General features: G+C 40.8%; 2 protein-coding genes across 4 annotated transcripts; both read right to left on the bottom strand.

The window, feature by feature from the left end:
* Positions 1 to 731: 731 nt before the first annotated feature.
* LOC311081834 (uncharacterized protein) lies at positions 732 to 3,874 on the bottom strand. Of its 2 annotated transcripts, XM_084112538.1 has the most exons (6): positions 3,725 to 3,874; positions 3,591 to 3,644; positions 3,161 to 3,193; positions 1,714 to 1,758; positions 1,278 to 1,310; positions 736 to 1,120 (listed from the first exon to the last, which is right to left on the bottom strand). In XM_084112538.1, the coding sequence occupies exons 1-6, from the start codon at positions 3,802 to 3,804 to the stop codon at positions 1,000 to 1,002; spliced, it is 366 nt and encodes a 121-aa protein (XP_083968664.1). In that variant the 5' UTR covers positions 3,805 to 3,874; the 3' UTR covers positions 736 to 999. The 2 variants fall into 2 exon arrangements, with proteins under 2 accessions (XP_083968665.1, XP_083968664.1); XM_084112539.1 differs by lacking the exon at positions 1,714 to 1,758 and having other exon boundaries at positions 732 to 1,120.
* Positions 3,875 to 5,372: 1,498 nt separating this feature from the next.
* Positions 5,373 to 6,894, bottom strand: LOC311081855 (uncharacterized protein). Of its 2 annotated transcripts, none has more exons than XM_084112557.1 (5): positions 6,782 to 6,894; positions 6,648 to 6,701; positions 6,231 to 6,281; positions 5,888 to 5,914; positions 5,373 to 5,738 (listed from the first exon to the last, which is right to left on the bottom strand). In XM_084112557.1, exons 1-5 carry the CDS (start codon positions 6,859 to 6,861, stop codon positions 5,612 to 5,614), a joined length of 339 nt encoding a protein of 112 aa, XP_083968683.1. In that variant the 5' UTR covers positions 6,862 to 6,894; the 3' UTR covers positions 5,373 to 5,611. The 2 variants fall into 2 exon arrangements, with proteins under 2 accessions (XP_083968683.1, XP_083968684.1); XM_084112558.1 differs by having other exon boundaries at positions 5,373 to 5,726.
* Between the last annotated feature and the right edge of the window lie 14,856 nt (positions 6,895 to 21,750).

The following is a 21,750-nucleotide window of genomic DNA, read 5'->3' as shown; positions in this document are numbered from 1 at the left end:
ACCAAATTTCTTGATTTTTCTATGGTTTTTTGTCTTCCTTTCTGACAAGTGGTGAGAAAATAGTTAATATTTATAATAGTAGTTACATTGCAAAACATTAAGTCACAGTATTTTTTTTTTTCTAAAGTTGCAATTCTAAATTGTCATATCATTAGCCTCATAGCATAATAGCCTAAGTCATTTTTAAAAAAAATATGACTTAGGCAATTATGCTATGAGGCTAACGATATTGTAAGATATAAAGTCACAATTATGAGATATAAAGTTGCACTTGTGAGATACTGGATAGTCAATTTCAATTAATTTAAGTTTATTGTATTATGTCTTCATTTCTAATGATGACCCCTTTAGAACACCTTCAGAATTTCACAGCTTGACCGCTTCACTGTTACACTGTTTATTTGTACAGCTTTCAAATGGTGTCATAAAACCTGTCCACCGGAGGAGATTGATACAGTTGAGCTGTGTGCACATAAAATGGTGAAATGTCTTCTGGTGCCAGCTGTGCCACTGCTTAGATGGCATCAGTATGTCACATACACATTCAGAGTGTGTGTGAGTGCGTGCGTTCTAATAGTATGGGGCCCTCTTCTGGTAATCTAATGCAGGTGCAGTTTTACATTTATTTTGCCACAATCTCGTTTCCTTTACTGTGATTAATTGAAATATTTATGAAAATATGCAGCCTAGACATTTTACTGAACTTACGAACTTTTAGTTGCACAGATTCATTTTTAGATGCATATTTTTTTATTTAAAGAAAGAAAGGAAAATTAATCAATGCTAGTATGATTTTATTCTTCATTGGTGTGTAGATGAGATTAGCAAAGTGTTGATAACATATATATTCAGTATATTTGCTCTTTTTGCATGAATAATGAAATCTCAAATGAAAGTTGGTACTTTTTAATCTAAGCAAGGCTCAAAGGATAGACATTTTGCAATTAAATCTATCTAAAAACAATCAAAAGTTTTTCTCCTTTTTCTCTTGTACATCTCTTATTTTTTCCCTGGCCCATATGGGTCCTGTGTGATCGTTCCTGCTATCTCATCCCCAAACTGAAGCTTGTTGGCCAGTTTGTGCGCGTTACAGGTAGGAAGTAGCCAATAGCCGCTGCCGCTGTAAGATAAATATTAGCATGCATTGGAATGCATATAGTCGTATTTCCAAGAAGAAATTGGGCTACCACCAGGAAGAATTTAATTGTATTGTATTGACATAAACTCATTCATAACATTTGCATTTCAGTCTTGTCATGTTAATTATAAATTCTTACCCCATAAAACGAAAGTACACGGCATCACGTGACCTAAAAAGACAAATGAAACAAACCGGTCAATTTTACTAGCATTTCTGTATAACAAACAAGCAAGCCACATAGACAAATCTAGACACACACAATGTCATAATTATTTAGATTTGAAGTTGAATTATTTGATTGCATGTTGTTTTAGACGATAATACGTTTTGTAACATACGTATGTCAACACAGTTTTACATTTTAATTAAGAAATTTTAACAACATTTTAACATTTTAATTAAGAAATGACAAATCAGTTCACTTAAAACTTTGATTCAATAAAAGCGTTTTTATGAATATTTCCAAAAGACAGGAGAACCACTTTTACAATGAGAATTCGAGCATATTTTGATACTGAAATACATAAAACATTGTGTGTGTGTGTGTGTGTGTGTGTGTGTGTAGGCTATACCTGTTTCCCTCATACGTGGGAGTTATCTGCATAACAGATTCCCCCCTGAAAACAAATCATCTTGATGAAGCAGAATTGGTCGCTTTTGTGGACAAAAATACAATGATAATTTGAGCATATTTTCATACTGAAATGCAAAAAAGAGTGTGTGTGTGTGTGTGTGTGTGTGTGTGTTCTAATAGTATGGGGCCCTCTTCTGGTAATATAATGCAGGTGCAGCTTTACATTTATTTTGCCATAATCTCTTGTTTCCTTTACTGCGAGTAATTGAAATATTTATGAAAATATGCAGCCTAGACATTTTACTGAACTTACGAACTTTTAGTTGCACAGATTCATTTTTAGATGCATATTTTTTATTTAAAGAAAGAAAGGAAAAGGAATCAATGCAAGTATGATTTTATTCTTCATTGGTGTGAAGAGATGAGATTAGCAAAGTGTTGATAACATACATTTATATATTTGCTCTTTTTGAATGAATAATGAAATCTCAAATGAAAGTTGGTAGGCTACTTTTGAATCTAAGCAAGGCTCAAAGGATAGACATTTTGCATTTAAAATCAAAAACAATCAAAAGTGTTCTCCCTTTTCTCCTGTACACCTCTTATTTTTTCCCTGGCCCAAATGGGTCCTGTGTGATCTTTCCTGCTATCTCATCCCCAGCCTGAAGCCTGCTGGGCAGTGTGTGCACATTACAGGAAGTAGCCTGGAAATCAAGACCTAATTCTAAAAGATTAATGGTCTGGCGTCTACTAATGAAAATCGGCCAGCTCGAGGGGCGGCACCAAGCATGCATTTGAAAATCTCACTGCACGCAATTGGATAACACTACAGCCAATCACAACATCGCTTAGCTACCAGTGGAGCTAACTGGTAGATTAGACTCTTACCGAATCCGGTCGGCAGTGTTGCCAGATGTACGATAATTATCGTATTTGTACGATAATTTTGACCTCTGTACGATGTACGATCAATAATGGAAAAAATCCTATAATGTGCGATAATTTCAGAACTGTGTGACACTTCAAATTATGGTCGTTGTAATAGGGCTTCTCATTGATCTAGCTGTGGATTCTACGTCTACCGGGGGAAGAACGTGTAGAGAGAGGGAGCAAGAGACCTTGCGTGTGTGTGCTAGTGTGCCTCACGAAGCGCATGTAAGGACCCAACCAATCAAATATAAGTGCGGGCGGGCTTTTATCTATAGCTAAATCCCCCCCCCCCCCACCGTTGGAGATTTCTTGACTCCCAGAAATGACTTTGTGCAGGTTGGGATGTCTATCATTTTCATGTCGTTGACTCGTGGAATGCAGTGGAATGCAGTCGTTTTTCCAAGATGAAATTGGGCTACCAGGAAGAATTTAATTGTATTGTACTCATGTGAATGACATAAACTCATTCATAACATTTGCATTTCAGTCTTGTCATGTTAATTATAAATTCTTACCCCACAGGACCAACGGACATGTCATCTCGTGACCTAAAAAGACAAACAAAACAAACCGGTCAATTTAACAAGCATTTCTGTATAACAAACAAGCAAAACAACTCATAGACAAATCTAAACACACACAATGTCATAATTATTTAGATTCGAGGTTGAATTATTTGATTGCATGTTGTTTTAGACGATAATACGTTTTGTAACATACGTATGTCAACACAGTGTTATAACATTTTAACATTTTAATTAAGAAATGACAGATCAGTTCACTTAAAACTTTGATTCAATAAAAGTGTTTTTATGAATATTTCCAAAAGACAGGAGAACCACTTTTACAATGAGAATTTGAGCATATTTTGTTACTGAAATGCAAAAAAGTGTGTGCGTGTGTGTGTGTGTGTGTGTGTGTGTGTGTGTTTCCCTCGTTTCGTACCTGTTTCCCTTGACCTCTGTGGAATTGGAAAAAAACGCCTTCGAAGATTCCGTGCTGAAAACAAATACATCTCAATGAAGCAGAATTGGTCACTTTTGTGGACAACATTACAGTTCTGCTTGAAAATATCTTACCTTGTGTCATTGAGGATGGGAAAGGCAAGAGTGTAGCTGAGGATCAGAGAGCTGAGAGTCCAGACAGAAAACATGTTCATCACACCAGCACTGACTTACTGAACACAGTGAAGGTCAATGAAGCAGACCAGAGTTGAATCAAGCTTATATAAAATTCCCCGATAATTCAAATGCTCATCAATCTTTAGGGATCTGAATCTGTGTGTAATTCCCACGGGCCAGAGTGGGTTTTGTCCTTGAATAAGACAGGGACAAATATTTTTAAAAGACATCAGGGAAGATTGATGAGACCTTACTGATGCTTTCAGAAAGTTACATTTTATATAGAATTTATGATACCAATTTATATATTCATATGAATTGTTATATATATATATATATATATATATATATTAATCTCTGAATGTGTTATTGTGTTCCAATGTGGTAGTCACATGCAGTTGAAACAGTTATTTTCCCCACATTATTTTGTTTCTTACTGTTGACAGCGTGAGTAATTGAAATATTTATGAAAATATGCGTTTTTGGGCTACTTAAAATTTAAATAAAAAGAAACAAACCAAAAACAAGTCAATATTACTAGCAATTCCGTATAAAAAACAATCAATACAAATCCAGACACACAAATATGTGTTTTATTATCATAGAGGATACACTCAGAATTATGCTTGCAAGGTTGAAGTCTTTGTTGTTCCAATGATTCAGAATGAAATAATACAAGGAATCAAAAGTGCTTGGATACTTTTTTTGCAGACTTAGAATGTGATGCAATGTTGTGTGACATAAGTTTGTAAGTGTACAGACAGTTTAATAAGAAGATACTTTATAAAGACAGTACATTACGCGTTTACAGACAGGCGTCATCTTGGAAAACAGTCTCGACTAGTCGAGTCACGAACGCCGTGCTACGTTAGATTTCACTATGCGTAATTCCTATCGACCAGCTCACTTAGCGCACGGCGTTCGTGACTCGATTAGTCGAGACTGTTTTCCAAGATGACGCCTGTCTGTAAACGCGTAATGTACTGTCTTTATAAAGTATCTTCTTATTAAACTGTCTGTACACTTACAAAGTTCTCAATGCTTCGGTTTGCATGTAGGGACCCTCATTATGCTACCGTGTTAGTGTGAGGCTATTTTGAGCCTTGTTAGTGGTATTAACTAGCGATTTACTTTTACTTACTCTGTGCCCCATGTTATGAGCTAATCTGTTTTTAAAGATAAAACTCTATACATTCGATTTTCATGAAAACGCATCGCAGGGAACGATCGACTCGGTAACCATGTGTTAATTACCCCTAGGTTCATTTTTCACTGGATTTGTCCTTTAAGTAACTGTATAAGATGGTCAAAAATCAGCAAACTGCATCCAAAGTTAGAGTATGTGACCATTGGTTTCCGGCCCCAAAACCTATCATTCCCTGTGTGTGTGCGTGTGTTCTAATAGTATGGGGCCCTCTTCTGGTAATCTAATGCAGGTGCAGTTTTACATTTATTTTGCCACAATCTCTCGTTTCCTTTACTGTGAGTAATTGAAATATTTATGAAAATATGCAGCCTAGACATTTTACTGAACTTACGAACTTTTAGTTGCACAGATTCATTTTTAGATGCATATTTTTTATTTAAAGAAAGAAAGGAAAAGGAATCAATGATTGTATGATTTTATTCTTCATTGGTGTGAAGAGATGAGATTAGCAAAGTGTTGATAACATACATTACATACATAACATACATTTATATATTTGCTCATTTTGCATGAATAATGAAATCTCAAATGAAACTTGGTACTTTTGAATCAAAGCAAGGCTCAAATGATAGACATTTTGCAATTAAATCTATCTAAAAACAATCAAAAGTTTTTCTCCTTTTTCTCCTGTACATCTCTTATTTTTTCCCTGGCCCATATGGGTCCTGTGTGATCTTTCCTGCTATCTCATCCCCAGCCTGAAGCCTGTCGTTCAGTTTGTGCACGTTACAGGTAGGAAGTTGCCAAGAGCCGCTGTAAGATAGCCTACAGGTAAATATTAGCATGCATTGGAATGCATATAGTCTATATGCATATAGGCTACCAGGAAGAATTTAATTGTACTCATGTGAATGACATAAACTCATTCATAACATTCACATTTCAATCTTGTCATGTTAATTATAAATTCTTACATTATAAAGGGCCCGCCACCACGTGACCTAAAAAGACAAACAAAACAAACCGGTCAATTTTACTAGCATTTCTGAATAACAAACAAGCAAAACACATAGATAAATCTAGACACACACAAATTCATAATTATTTACATTCAGAATTGTGTTCGTGAGGTTGAATTCTTTGATCGCATATTGTTTTAGAAAATAATACAATGTTTTGTAACATACGTAGCCTGTCAACACACATAAGTGTAATTACATTTTAACTAAGAATTAAGAAATGACAAATCAGTTCACTTAAAACATTTATTCAATAAAAGTGTGTGTGAGTGTATGTGTGAGCGTGTGTATAGTATACCCGTTTCCCTGGTCTGTGAAATTGGCCAAGATATTCATAGAAGATTCCGTGCTAAAAGAAAATATATATATACTTTTTGATGAAGCAGAATTGGTCACTTTTGTGGACAACATTACAATGAGAATTTGAACATATTTTGATACTGAAATGAAAATAAATAAAAATAAATAAAAAACATTCATGTTGCTGAAAAATACCATAAAGACAGCACTGGAATTCATGCTCATGTTCCTCTATTTCTTGTCAATTCCCATATGGATCTCTGTCCGAGTCTCAACTCATTCACACTGTTTCTGTTCTGTCAAGTGTGTGTGTGTGTGTGTGTGTGTGTGTGTGTGTGTGTGTGTGTGTGTGTGTGTGTGTGTGTGTGTGTGTGTGTGTGTGTGTGTGTGTGTGTGTGTTTCCCTCGTTTCGTACCTGTTTCCCTTGACCTCTGTGGAATTGGAAAAAAACGCCTTCGAAGATTCCGTGCTGAAAACAAATACATCTCAATGAAGCAGAATTGGTCACTTTTGTGGACAACATTACAGTTCTGCTTGAAAATATCTTACCTTGTGTCATTGAGGATGGGACGGGCAAGAGTGTAGCTGAGGATCAGAGAGCTGAGAGTCCAGACAGAAAACATGTTCATCACACCAGCACTGACTTACTGAACACAGTGAAGGTCAATGAAGCAGACCAGAGTTGAATCAAGCTTATATAAAATTCCCAGATAATTCAAATGCTCATCAATCTTTAGGGATCTGAATCTGTGTGTAATTCCCACGGGCCAGAGTGGGTTTTGTCCTTGAATAAGACAGGGACAAATATTTTTAAAAGACATGGAAGATTAATGAGACCTTACTGATGCTTTCACAAAGTTACATTTTATATATAATTTATAATACAAATTTATATATTTATATGAATTAATATATATTACAGTTTTTCTCGGTTGCTTAAACACATTTCTTGAAACTATGCCTCGTATTCTCAAAACTGTAAACACAAATCCATAACGTCTCACCCAATTCCCCAAACATCCTATTTTCAGGTCAAAATGAAGCTCTACACTCAAAACCATTCACTCTTGCTGAAAAACCAAACTTTGCCCTCAAGACAGGACACACAAGCCCTCAAAATCACACACACGACAACATAGTCTAACACACTGGTGCAATAAATTCAAAACAACATTTCCAAAACTGGTCAGTTATGTCGCTTGTGGTTCCCCCCTCACAAACCTTTTCACATGATGAACACAAAAGACACAACCAATGGATACATTGGCACATTTTTATTACAGTTTTTCTCGATTGTTTACACACATTTTCTGAAAGCATGCCTCATATTCTCAGAACTCTACACACAAATCCAAAAAAACACACACAATGGGCAAAACCCCTCAATTCTCCTGCAAAATGAAACTTTACATTCAAAACAATGTTATTTCTTCTCAAAATGGTATTTTGTTTTCAAATGACACACACAAACCATCATATGAATAGACATTTATAAGAACCAGTTGAACACTGATGTGCTCAATGTAAAACACTATGATGAATGGAAAACACTTCTTCTCCATTCATCATAATGACTTAGGCCTTTTTTTTGTTCAGTGTTACACTTACTACAGACAGTACATACATAAGTGTGTTGTAAAATATTTGAGAATATTGTTTTTATACTCGGAACACACAAATACATGGTAACAAATATATTTTATTTTTCCCACAAAAACAATGTACACAGTGTGCATCCCAACCAACACAAAGTTGTACATACAGTGGTCTACATACAAAACAAGAATTGACTGTATACAGTTACAGTAAAAAAAAAAAAAATCCAATGTTGGCATCCATTGCTCCATTGAAGAGCTCACCTGTTGCCCTTTTATGCTAAAGCTCTGATTGCTAATTGTAAAACTGTGTGACGGGTGTTTGCCCATGTGATGAGTCAGTGTGCATATTTGAATGGCAGTGTGTTCCTTGTGAAAACAAGAGATTTTCTGCATGAAAATTGTGCCAAAAGCAGAGAATTGTGTGTAGTGTTTTGAAAAAAGTGTGTTTTAGAAGTGCAATTTGAGTGTAAAGCAGGAACTGTGCTTGTAGTTTAGCAGAATTGGTTCAGGGGGTTGGTGAATGAGTTACATGTTGTGGTCATTGTGTCTCAAGTAACAGAAAATGTGTGTAAACAATCGAGAAAAACTGTAATTCATGTACTACACAGTACAACACACACACAACAAAACAAAACAAACATTTTTTTCCCTGTTTTACTTTTCTTTTTTTTAATTCTCTCCTCTAAATGTTTTTTTATATTTACTTACAGTAAGATGTGTGTGACCATGACAGTAAAAGAGCACACACAAACCTTATTCTAATATGGAATTGTATTGGAATGGTTAAGAGTGTTGGGACGTGACAGGAGGGTCTCCACTCAAGGACACAATATGATGAACAAGTCTAAGAATATTCCACATATGGTTGAAAATACCATCATTGGCCTAGAAAAATAACATTCTGGGAGTCAAGAATATAAAGGAGAAAGGATGCCCTCCCTTCACTGTCACACTCTGTAGCCACTCTGTGTGACTGTACGACTGCTGGCCTTTTCTTGCAAGAAAATAAACCTCATCAAAGACTATTGGAAATGCTTGTCTCTTATTCAGTGATAGAATTTTGTTTGCCACCACACCTCCCTGAAGGTTCTCGAGGCGACGGTAAAGCGACTCAAATTTGGCCTTACTCGTAGCTCAGCCTCCCTCATAGTCATACCATTGATAAAGACATGGGCAACTAGAGTGGCTTGAATTTCATCTGAGACTGCTTGTCTTCTTGCCCTTGCCCTTCGTCCTCCTCCTCCTCCTCCTTATCCCTCCTCGATCTCTTCCTTCATGTCTTTCTGGATCCATTGTTCCAAAACTCAATAAACTTTTATTTATCTATTGATGGATCTGATTGATGTGTGTTCAATTTTGACTCTTAGTGTTTCCACCTGGATAATTGTGTGCTAACTGAGCTGAAGCTGTGCTGACTTGAGTGAACAATACTGAATGCTAGTGCTTTCTAAATGACAACATGGTGTAGGCAATGAGAAATTAAGGGATTTGTGTGTAGAGTTTTGCAGTGACAGTTCAACAAATCTGACTCATGTGTCAAAACAGGGAATAGTGTTTATAGTTTAGGGAAATGAGTGTGCTTTTTGATAAATGGCATAATGGTTTTGAAATTTTAGTTCAAAAGCCTGGTTATAGTGTTTAAGCAATCGAGAAAAACTGTAATCTCTGAATGTGTTATTGTGTTCCAATAGTATGTGGTACTCACATGCAGTTGAAACAGTTATTTTCCCCACATTATTTTGTTTCGTAATTGAAATATTTATGAAAATATGCGTTTTTGGGCTACTTAAAATTGAAATAACCCATTAAACATTAAAGTAATATGTTATCATCAATATATAGAACTTTATTTGGATACCATGTGTAAAAAAAATTATATTTTTGCCATTTATTTTAGGTTGTTTTTTTATGATAAAACAGGCAATATTACTTGTTATATATTGGCAGTATTTTATCATCAACATAAGAAAAGAAGTCAATGGATAGTAATAACAATTATTTTATTCATTTGTATGAAGAGATTACATTATTGTTGAGAACCTCTTGCATTAATGATAAAATGTCTAATGAAAGTTATCCAAGCAATTTTTACATCTTTAAAACAATCAAATAAAAGTAACCTTTTTCTCCTATACATCTCTATACTATTTCTTCCTTCCTCATCCACATTTTGAATCCTGTCGGACAGATTATCCAAGAGACAGGAAGTGAACATCGTAATTTCCTGTGAAGTACAAATAAACAATAGCTTATATTTGTTGTAAGCACAGGTGGGACCACCTGCAAGGCATTTCTGCCTGACGCACTTCCACCAGTGCCTTTTGGTCTGGCTGCAGGGTCGTCAGCCGGGAGCCACCCTTCACAGATGTTTCGCTCCTTTAATCCCGGAACATCTCCGGGTGGTGGAGCAGCGACAGGGACATCTCCCTGCCGCCCCCTGCAGCCAGCCTTAGGATCCGTCTTTCCCCCAAGCCTTGTCCTTTCTACGGAGCCAAAGCCAAAAACTCCCTTGCTCTGCCTCTTCTGCCAGCTCCTTGCGGACTCTCTCCAGTTTGGCACCTCTGATGCCAAGGGTCTTAAGGAGTCGTTGGATGGAGGTTCCAGTGAAGCCCCTGCAACCAACTTCCACTGGGTAGGTGTATGCTCTCCACCCAGCTTGTGCGCACGCAGCTGCCAGTTCCGCATACCTCACCTTTTTTCTTTCGAAGGCGGCCTCCAGCCCATCCTCCCATGGCACGGTTAATTCGGCCATAATGACGATCTTCATGGCGGTGGACCAAATCACGATGTCTGGCCGGAGGGAGGTTGTGGCGATCTCCTGAGGGAACTTCAACTGGCGATCCAGGTCAGCTCTAAGGGCCCACTCCCCTCCAGGTGTCAGCAAGGACCTCTCTCTTACTGTGCTACTGAGTGCCTCTCCCCCTTGTCTAACAAACTGGATGGGCGGGTGTGATGTTATTGGGCTGGCATGGTTCACTTCGAGCCTGCGTGCTTCGATGGCTTCTGCTAGCTTTCGCAGAACTCTGTCGTGACGCCACCCGTAGCGCCCCTGGCTCAGCGCAGTCTTGCAGCTAGAGAGGATGTGCTGGAGGCTGGGACGTTGGTGGCGTTTTGGTGGATTTTGGGGAATTGGGAGAGTGTCATACGTGGCTCTGATCAAAAAACTTAGCCTTACTTGGGGCAATTTTCATAGATCCGACCACGTGATGGACCTGTCGGTGACAGCCTCCCAGGTGGTCCATCTACCTTGCTGGGATTGGGTCACTGCCATAACCTTGTAGCCCTCCTCTTCCCCCCTCCTGACTTCTGAAATTACGAGTTGTTTCCTTTCCTCCCTTGAGGCTTTCGACCATGGCTTGGATGGTGTTCGCCATCCAAGACCTGCCGTGCCATATTGCACTGCCCCTACGACCTCCTGGTGTTTCAGCCGAGTTATGGCCTGGTCTAATGCCTGTGATGCGTGGATATCATAGGTTTTCCTAGAAAAAATTTAGCTACTTATGTGAATGTCATGAATGTCATTTAGGAATAGGCACATTCACATTTGAATGTTATAGTGTTAATAATAAATTCTCACCATGCGAGTAAGTCAACACTTTGGTTAAAAAGAACAAGTCAATATTACTAGCATTTCCGTATAACAAACAATCAATACAAATCCAGACACACAAATATGTGTTTTATTATCATAGAGGATACACTCAGAATGCTTGCAAGGTTGAAGTCTTTGTTGTTCCAATGATTCAGAATGAAATAATGGAATCAAAAGTGCTTGGATACTTTTTTTGCAGACTTAGAATGTGATGCAATGTTGTGTGACATAAGTTAAAAAGTGTTGCATTAAATTATAAAAGAGGTGTTAGTGAGGTATTCTAGCAAGGCTAGTTCATCAAGGTTTTCAGCCAGTAAACAGGATGGTGTATCGGTCAGGACACAGGAATAAAGACGAGGAGATGTAATTTCTTCTATTAACTGTATTGAGATCCAGCAATACTCATCAGAACATTCCAATATCCAGTATTGTCATTATAGTCTGATAAGAAACAAATAAATCACCATTAGGTACTATTACTATGCAACGTAAATAATAAATCCACACAAATAATACAAATCAGGATCATCAAACATAAATATATCAATAAACATTGCTATGTCCCTTTAAACATAATCTACAATTACATAAATGAGGATATTACTTCCTTCACATAATAGCTTCACCTCCTATATCACTGACCAGTTTACATGAAACTATATTAAAAGGGGTTTACAGAAGGAGAAATGGCGACATCCTCTGGCCAGAAAAGGCTACTGCACAACAGCGTCTGCACATGGTCTCCTGAGCACGATATTAACTCTTCTTAATTCAATGTTATAAACGTTACTACGTAATTTAGACATCAGAAAGCTCACATCAGTTAAATTATTATTTCCTACAGTGTTTTACAGCATAAACATTGTTCTATCGCTATAAATCTCACTCATCACGCTGGGCACGTTAATGCATTGTAATTCTACAGTATAGAAACACAAACACAACGAAGTGACAGTCACTTACTTTTCGTCATGAACTCAACACATGAATATTGGAAGCTGGATCATTCAGAACAGACTAAGGAAACTACACAACACAGGTACGTAGGCTGAACTATGCTGCTGAACTTGAACACGTTACCGTACCAACTATAACCAACACACTAATGGCGCTTTTCCATTACCAGTACCAGCTCAACTCGACTCGACTCGGCTCGCTTTTCCCTCCGTTTTCCATTGCAGATAGTACCTCCACAATAGTACCTGGTCGTCATAGCGACGCCGCAGGAAACTGCCATGACTTAATCTTTTACGCGAGACGCGCGAGACACACCCGCTACTAGTAGGGTAGGAAGGGGGGGGTTCACCTGCACCCGAAAGGTATATTTTTTTAACCTAGTTTTTTGTAATCCTTAAGGTGTCTAGTAAAGGAATTTTGATGTTCCCCATCCCCACGCAAATTATTGTCCCATATGTGATTTTTTGTATCATCTTTTGTGTCCGTGCTTGATTTCCAGCTGTGAAAAATGAAAACTTTAAATCTACATAGAATCTGAACAATACATCCTACAGACACAATCCACCCCATTTTATATTCGTCTTTGCATGAGGAATTGATAGATATGAGGATTGTCATGATTAGATGATGTTTGGTGCATTAAAACTCAAATAAACGCAAAAAAATGTAAAAAATCTGTGACATTGGATCACTGGAACTCCTCCCCTATGGACCCTATTGATATATGTTTTCTAACTTTTGTATTTTTATAGTCTTTATGATGTCTAATAAGCAAATGTTGATGATCCCTACTTGAAAAATTGTCACATGTTGGTCCAAATGAACATCTCCCATAATAAGGAGTTACTATTCAAACCGTTATATTGGTATTATATTTATTGAAACAAAACAGAAAACCACTCATATAGTCAAATGTGTGTATATATAGGGTATAACAAATCCCCATTAGAATAAACTGAAATAGAAAAAAGTGATTCTAATCAAAGGTCAAAAGGTCAAGGGCAATGATGTCCATTCATCATACAGCAGGTCTTCATAATCGACCTCTTGCTCCTCGTCTTCTTCACCATCTCCATCCATCTCCTCGACTGTTTCCTCCAGCAAATTAGTGAGTAAAGTGGGGAGGATAGGTCCACAAGGCCACACTGGTTCCAGGGTACCCTCTTCAGTCTTTTCCCAGCCTTGGCCAGGATCATGGGGCTTGGGACACCAGAATATCGGTGTGACTGCTCTCTTGTAGTTGGCCAGACGGTGGTTGACACGGTTGATGTGTGGGACCAGGTTGTCTCTCCTGGGCGGGAGCCGGGACTGTTTGGTTCCGGTTTGTCCAAAAAGTAAAGAGAGTTGCATGCATAAATCTCTCGTCCAGCATCCTTTTTTATACACAACAATTGGCGACGAGGATGGCTGAATTTTCTCTTCCTCCTCCACCTCCTTTCCTCGCACTTCCCGGTGAGCCTACAATACCGTGGAATCACTGGCATCAGTCTTTTGAAACATACCTACAAGCTACGGGACTAGCTGACGTGAGTGCAGTTCGGAAAACAGCATTGCTGAGGCACTGTTTAGGAGTCGAGGGACAACGGGTACTGGAGACGTTAACTGGCAATGGGACAAATACAGACTATGCAGGGACAGTGAAACTTTTAAAAGACCAGTTTGCTGCCCCACAGAGTGCTTTATTGAGACGGTTTATGTTTAGACAACGACACCAACTACCAGGGGAGTCCATCCATCAGTACGTCTCCAACCTAAAAGGTTTAGCCAGCCATTGTAAATTCAGCGCATTGACAGATGAGATGATACACGATCAACTGATTGAGCACACTACACAGGCTAAAATCAGGGAGACGTTGCTACTCGAATCAGACGACTTAACACTAGCTAAGGCTGTTGCCATTGCATTCCAAATTGAAAGTGCAGCGGAATGTGCAGCTAAATTAACACAGACAGAATCATCATTAAGCCAAGCAGTATGCATAAGAGCACAGTCACATGACCAGCAACAGCAGCAGCCATCTAGCTCTGGTTTGGATGTACCAGACACAGCCCCAGACCCAGTCATGCATCTCACAAGACAACAAGGGCCAGCGTCAAAGGCAGTTTTCCTGCGGTAACTGTGGATCAAACACGCATGCCACCAGAGCCCGGCACTGTCCAGCTAATGACCACACATGCCGTAACTGTGGCAGGAAAAATCACTTTGCAAAAATGTGACGCTCTGCCCCCTCCAGGTCGGATGCACACACTCCCCGTGGTTCACCCACCATAATTCGCCATGTAACATCGGGGCCCATGCAATTCAAGTCATGTACAGTGAATATAAACAGTGTGTATTCCCCTGCTGCTAGACACAGGTGCAAGTGTCTACCTTCTGAATGCCAGTACATACCATAAGTTCTTTCATTCCTGTCCACTGTCCACGCCCACTGCTGTCCTACATGGGTATGGTAACTCAAAAATGGACTTGTTGAGGTCCATCACAGTGACTGTTAGCTATGGCACTAGGGTCTTGCCCTCCTTTGTCTTCAATGTGGCCCGACGAGGGGTGAATTTAATGGGGCTGGATCTGTTCATGGCATTGGGATTTTCACTCATTGACACAGGGGGGGCTGCCATTATGACTGTCGCTGCCGGACCACATCAGAAGTGGTCATCACTGTTTGAAGGGCTGGGCTGTCTGTCTGCTTTTGCCCATCAACCCCTCATTGACTCCTCGGTGACGCCAGTCGTCCAGCCACTGCGCCGTATTCCACTGGCCCTGAAGGGATGGAGTGTCTGTTGAGCTGCAGCGGCTGCTGGATGCCGGTATCATTGAGCCGGTTGATGCTTCACCATGGATTTCAAATTTGGTTGTGGTAAGAAAGAAAACAGGGGCTCTGCGAGTCTGTGTGGACCTCCGCGCAGTAAATAAAGTAGTCATCCCAGACAGATACCCATTGCCCACGTCGGAGGAGCTCACGGCACAATTTCATGGCTCCACTGTCTTTTCGAAACTGGATCTCAGAGAGGGCTATCTCCAGGTGCCCCTCAACCCTGAAAGCAGAAACCTGACGGCCTTCGTTACACACCTCTGTGTTTTCCGCTACATGAGGATGCCGTTTGGCCTTAGCTCCACCCCCTCCTGTTTTCAAAAGGTCATGACCTCAGTACTGGCAGGTATACCAGGTGTTGTTATTTACCTTGATGATGTGGTGGTACATTGTGCTACTACGGCTATCCATGACAGTCGCCTGCAGAGTGTGTTCGAAGCCCTCACCAAGCACAGTTTAACCCTCAATGGCAGCAAATGTGTTTTTGCTGTGCCGGCCATTGAATATGTAGGCTTCCGACTTTCCACTGAGGGCATCTCTCCCCTTCAATCTAATGTGGAGGCCATCCTCTCCGTTCCTGAACCGACCTCGGCTGCCCAGCTCGCTTCATTCCTGGGCATGACAGGCTACTACATGAAGTTCATCCCTCACTATTCAGCCATAACAGCCCCACTGCGCCAGCTGCTTCGGAGAGATGAGCCGTGGGTCTGGTCGTTATAATGCACCAAGGCAGTGCAAACTCTTAAAGCTCAACTTACCTCACCTCCAGTGTTGGCACATTTTGACATATCCAGTCACACCCTGGTCACCTGTGACACCTCGGCCATGGCAATAGGGGCTGTACTGTCACAAGTACAGAATGGCGTGGAGAGGCCTGTTGCATTCGCCTCCCGAGCTCTGAACCAAACCGAACAAAGATACTTAGTTGGGGAGCGGGAGGCACTCGCTTGTATGTGGGCTTGTGAGAGATGGCACCTCTACCTTTATGGCCGCCAGTTTACGCTGAGAACAGACAACCAGGCCTTGACAGCTCTGCTTTCCTCTACTGGCACCGGGCACAGGCACAAACTGCATCGTTGGTATGACCGCCTCCGCCAATACAACTATACTCTACAGTTTACCCCGGGCCGGGATAATGTCGTTGCAGACCTTCTCTCTCGGTCAGTTCCTGCCCAGGCCCTGCCTACCAGCGTCAACCACATCGAAAGTGAGATTATTCTCACGCTACACACTCTGCTCGAGTCCACGGTCACTCTACAGGAACTGAAGGCAGCCTCAAAACAGGATCCAGTTATCTCCCAGCTCTGCATCTACAGTCGTCAGGGATGGCCACGGGAATTACTAGAGGAGCTGTTAGCATTTTCTCTGGTCAAGCAGGAGCTCTCTTGTTGGAATGAGACATGTGTGGCGCGTGGGTTTTGCACCGTGATTCCAGGGGCCCTTCACGCCCGTGTGCTGGACATGGCACATGAGGGCCACCTGGGAATAGTGAAACTTAAACAGAGATGCCGCGACCTGGTGTGGTGGCCAGGCATAGACAAAGACATTGAGGCCCTTGTTAAAGAATGCCCAGCATGTCTTGAAAGTGGAAAGACTGGTCGTCGACCCCCGCCACCTCTGCAACCCCTGGCCTGGCCCTCAAAACCATGGGAGCATCTGCAATTAGACATATGTGGTGAGATCCACGGTGCCCCCCACTATCAGCGGTTCTTGGTCGTAGTGTATGGTTTACAATCCAAATGGCCTGAGCTGACCACTACCGGCTCCGTCACCTCCCAGGGGTGCGTTTCCCGTACAACTATATAGCTCGCTGCTTAACTACCATAGTACGATGCATCATTGGAGAAATCAACTAGCTAGTCACGACTGTTTCCCGAAACCATATGTCGCAAAGTATCATTCAACCACGTTGGTTTATGACGTCTCGCACGTGGTGGACTAATAACTTATTTTAATTAATCTGTTTGAGATCAAATTAATGCTAGATTTTGTCATATAAGTTACAGACATGGCATCTGAAGACCATTTCTAATTTTTCTCAGTTATTTTGCTTTATTACCAGACTCAATATTTGGCTCGTTCTTACATAGTAGAGCACGTCCGCACATGCGCATTCTTCAAAAACGGTGCTTTAAATCTCTTGACAAACTAAAAGACGTAAATTACATTTGTATGTATTCTAATTAAATAACACGGGTTGTACTGAATGACAGCTTGCTTATATTGCTAAAGATAAGGATTTATTCAGTCTACATCTCATGTAAACTAGAAACTATGCTTCTAACCACAGCTCGAGAGCTGTCGTTCCAACCACACAAGTTTGCGATGCTGTTTGCGAACGTTCGTTGGAACGATGGTTTCGGGAAACACCAAATCGTTGAACTATGCTGATAACGACGGAACTTGCGACCATAGTTGGCTAACGATGCTTTCGGGAAACGCACCCCAGGTCATTGTGGACTTTCTGGAGTCTCTCTTCTCCCGCTAGGGCCTTCCACAGACCATTACCACCGACAATGGTCCACAGTTTGTATCTGTGGAGTTTACTTCATACCTGGAGAACAGGGGGATTCGACACATCCGTACAGCCCTGTATCACCCACAGGCAAACGGCAGGGGGGAACGCTTCCATCAATCCCTAAAAACTGACATCAGAGCACATCAGGCCCAGGGCTGTTCCTTTAAACAAGCCATACGTCTAACACTGCTACACTACCGTGCTACCCAGCATTCAACCACAGAGGTTTCCCCAGCCTCGCTCATGCTGGGTAGGGAGTTACACCTACCACTGGACAGGCTCCACCCCACCGCAGTCCAGAACACACTCACACCAGTCAAAGCCTCAGTCACCCGCTGTCAGAAGTGGATGAAACAGTGGTTTGACAAGAAAAAGAAGGTCAGGATACCAGATATCGCTGTGGCAGACTGGGTGAGAGCTCGCCAACCGCACAGGGAAAACAAGATGGCATCATTTTGGTCCACTTCACAGCAAGTGGTCCGCCGACTGGGACCAGCCACATACTTCCTAGATGATGGCACCCGCTGGCACGCCAGCTGCCTTCAGAAGGTGCCAGCACCTCCTGCAATGTTAACTCAGAACAGCGGGGACATAATGCGACCCAGAGCGGAGCAGGAGGACTCCATACCACAAGCAGCCGCACAGCCTGAAGATACTCCCTCGTTGTCACACCCAGTGCCCCCATCATCATTGTCGCTGCCCCTTTCCCCAGCCTCCCTACCACTGTTCGCCTCACCTTCAGCTGTGTGTTCTCCACAGCCAGTGCGCGCCAGGGCACGGCCCGATTACCTGAAGGACTTTGTGTCTACTTTTCATAGTTGAACCCCCCAGAGAGGGGAAAATGTTATGTCCGCTCAGGACGAATTAATCTGTGTTCGTTTGGTAACACCTCGCTGCATGTTTAGGTTGCAGCTGTTTTGGTCTGAAATGTTTGGTTCCGGTTTGTCCGAAAAGTAAAGTGAGTTGCATGCATAAATCTCTCGTCCAGCGTCCTTTTACAAGTCTCATCCTCTCCAATAATATTTTTCAGCATGATGCTGCGCACGTTGTTCACAGATTTTTCGTGGGCCTGGCCATACATTACACATGTAAATGCCTCAATGTCCTCCACCACATCTGGCTCCACAGACCACTGATCACCAAGTTTTGTATTGCAAAGTCACAATGTATTAATACCTATGTTAAGCATTAATTGCCATTACATGCTACAGGATATCTGACTAAAATACTCACTTGAAGGCTGCATGGTACTTTGGATTACTCTGCAGCTTTTTCAGAGGCCCAACCTTCCCTTTGCCTCTAAAGGTACTTGTAACGTCTTCTCCTGTGAAGACATATAGGCAGAGTATTGTTGTGCAGTAGTCTGCCCCCTTACATTCTGCCAGTTCGCTGACATTTAGGATCCGCCTGTGCTTTCCGGTCCCAATGTCGACGTACTAATTATTTATGTCCTCAGAAAACTTGGTGATCAGTGCTCTGTGGAGCCAGATGTGGTGGAGGACATCGAGGTATTTACATGTGTAATGTATGGCCAGGCCCGCGAAAAATCTGTGAACAATGTGTGCAGCATCATGCTGAAAAAAATGATTGGAGAGGATGAGACGCTTACCACCAGATTCAAGGTGGATTTGTCCCGGCTCCCGCCCAGGAGAGACAACCTGGTCCCACACATCAACCGTGTCGACCACCGTCTGGCCAACTACAAGAGAGCAGTCACACCGATATTCTGGTGTCCCAAGCCCCATGATCCTGGCCAAGGCTGGGAAAAGACTGAAGAGGGTACCCTGGAACCAGTGTGGCCTTGTGGACCTATCCTCCCCACTTTACTCACTAATTTGCTGGAGGAAACAGTCGAGGAGATGGATGGAGATGGTGAAGAAGACGAGGAGCAAGAGGTCGATTATGAAGACCTGCTGTATGATGAATGGACATCATTGCCCTTGACCTTTTGACCTTTGATTAGAATCACTTTTTTCTATTTCAGTTTATTCTAATGGGGATTTGTTATACCCTATATATACACACATTTGACTATATGAGTGGTTTTCTGTTTTGTTTCAATAAATATCATACCAATATAACGGTTTGAATAGTAACTCCTTATTATGGGAGATGTTCATTTGGACCAACATGTGACAATTTTTCAAGTAGGGATCATCAACATTTGCTTATTAGACATCATAAAGACTATAAAAATACAAAAGTTAGAAAACATATATCAATAGGGTCCATAGGGGGGGAGTTCCAGTGATCCAATGTCACGGATTTTTTACATTTTTTTGCGTTTATTTGAGTTTTAATGCACCATACATCATCTAATCATGACAATCCTCATATCTATCAATTCCTCATGCAAAGACGAATAGAAAATGGGGTGGATTGTGTCTGTAGGGTTTATTGTTCAGATTCTATGTAGATTTAAAGTTTTCATTTTTCACAGCCGAAAATCAAGCACGGACACAAAAGATGATACAAAAAATCACATATGGGACAATAATTTGCGTGGGGAACATCAAAATTCCTTTACTAGACACCTTAAGGATTACAAAAAACTAGGTTAAAAAAATATACCTTTCGGGTGCAGGTGGACCTCCCCTTCCTACCAGACTATACCCACACACACAGGACAATGGAGGAAATCGAGTGTATGCTGTTTTTGGATGTTTTTATTTTTGTTTTTGCTGTTTTTTTATTCAGGATACTCCGTCTGGCGCGTGCAATGATGACGCAGTGAATAGTGACGATTCTCTCTCATAGATATCATATATAAACGCTAGATGTCTTATGGCGCAGTCACTTCCGGCATCACCGTTCGGCCATCTTGTCACAGTGAAGCTGTGCATTAAGGTGAATGATCAGCATGCACACAAATCCTCTTATCTCGCTGAAATCTTGACGGATTTACAAACGGTTTGGTTTCTTACAAACGTTATTAACGTGGCTATTATTCCGAATGCTTGAACATGTATGTTATAATTATTCATATGTATGCACTGTATGTATGCAGTGTCATAACTACATCTCTGACGTTTATAACAAACCAAACCGTTTGAAAATCGGTAGCAAATTGAGCAAGTTATGGTTATTTAAAAGTACATGCACCATTAAACGAGTGAGCGAGCACACTGTGGCAAGATGGCCGCCACGTGCGGACGTCGACCTCCATTGGCCAGCAGCGAGCACGAGACATCTAGTCTTTATATATGATATCTATGTTCTCTCTGACTAATCAGCAGTCTGCCGTGTTTTCACGTCACATTTTAGTATCGCCTCAGCCCGCTGAATCTCGCCGGAGGTGGTACGAAAAAAAGTACCTGGAAGCAGGTACAGGTACAACTTTTACACAGTGGAAAACCAAACAGAGCCGAGTCGAGGCGAGCTAGTACTGTGTAGTAGAGGTGGGCGGATCGATCCTAAAATATCGATACTTCGATACTGACATGGTATCGAAAAGGATCGATCCTCACATAAAAATATCGATCCAAATGTGTGTTTTTTTTACCAGTAATTTTTATTAATTTAGCATGCAATTCAGTGCGTAAAATAAGCTTCTAAGTGGAAAAATAAGCGAATGTTAGCGGATAATTGTGTAGGATAGAACTTTTTCTCCTAGTCATCTGGATACAAGACGAAACCAATCAATCACAGAGAGCATTCGATGCTGGTGCTTCACTGAGCTCACAGGCACGTTTGGGAAACGAAGCCTTGCTTAGATGACAGAGAAACAATCGGGAGTTATTTTGCAATAAACAAAGCAAAAGTGTATATAACGGTTCAAAATGTTGAGGACAGTAAGATTTTTTTTAATGAAATTAATATTTTTATTCAACAAGGATCGATGCATTAAATTGATCAAAAGTGACAGTCAAGGGTTTTTCACTGTTAAAAAAATCTACTTCATATAAATGCTGTTCTTTCAACTGTGTTCATCAAATAATTCTGCATCATGGTTTCCACAAAAAAAATATGAAACTATTTTCAACATTGATAATAATAAGAAATGTTTTCTGAGCTGTAAATCAGCATATTAAAATTAAGTA

The sequence above is a fragment of the Abramis brama genome (genome assembly GCF_963993115.1).
Source record: "Abramis brama genome assembly, chromosome: 4".
NCBI lineage: Eukaryota > Metazoa > Chordata > Actinopteri > Cypriniformes > Leuciscidae > Abramis > Abramis brama.
This window is presented reverse-complemented; position numbering and strand designations above follow the sequence as displayed.

What these genes read in the sequence shown, in the direction of transcription:
- LOC311081834 (XM_084112538.1), bottom strand. Translation starts at nt 3,804, where the DNA reads ATGAACATGTTTTCTGTCTGGACTCTCAGCTCTCTGATCCTCAGCTAC. An exon ending in CCCATCCTCAATGACACAAG is followed by an intron (nt 3,645 to 3,724) that starts GTAAGATATTTT and finishes ATTTGTTTTCAG; the next exon opens with CACGGAATCTTCGAAGGCGT. An exon ending in ACAGAGGTCAAGGGAAACAG is followed by an intron (nt 3,194 to 3,590) that starts GTACGAAACGAG and finishes TTGTCTTTTTAG; the next exon opens with GTCACGAGATGACATGTCCG.
- LOC311081855 (XM_084112557.1), bottom strand. Translation starts at nt 6,861, where the DNA reads ATGAACATGTTTTCTGTCTGGACTCTCAGCTCTCTGATCCTCAGCTAC. An exon ending in CCCATCCTCAATGACACAAG is followed by an intron (nt 6,702 to 6,781) that starts GTAAGATATTTT and finishes ATTTGTTTTCAG; the next exon opens with CACGGAATCTTCGAAGGCGT. An exon ending in GGTGGCGGGCCCTTTATAAT is followed by an intron (nt 5,739 to 5,887) that starts GTAAGAATTTAT and finishes ATTTACCTGTAG; the next exon opens with GCTATCTTACAGCGGCTCTT.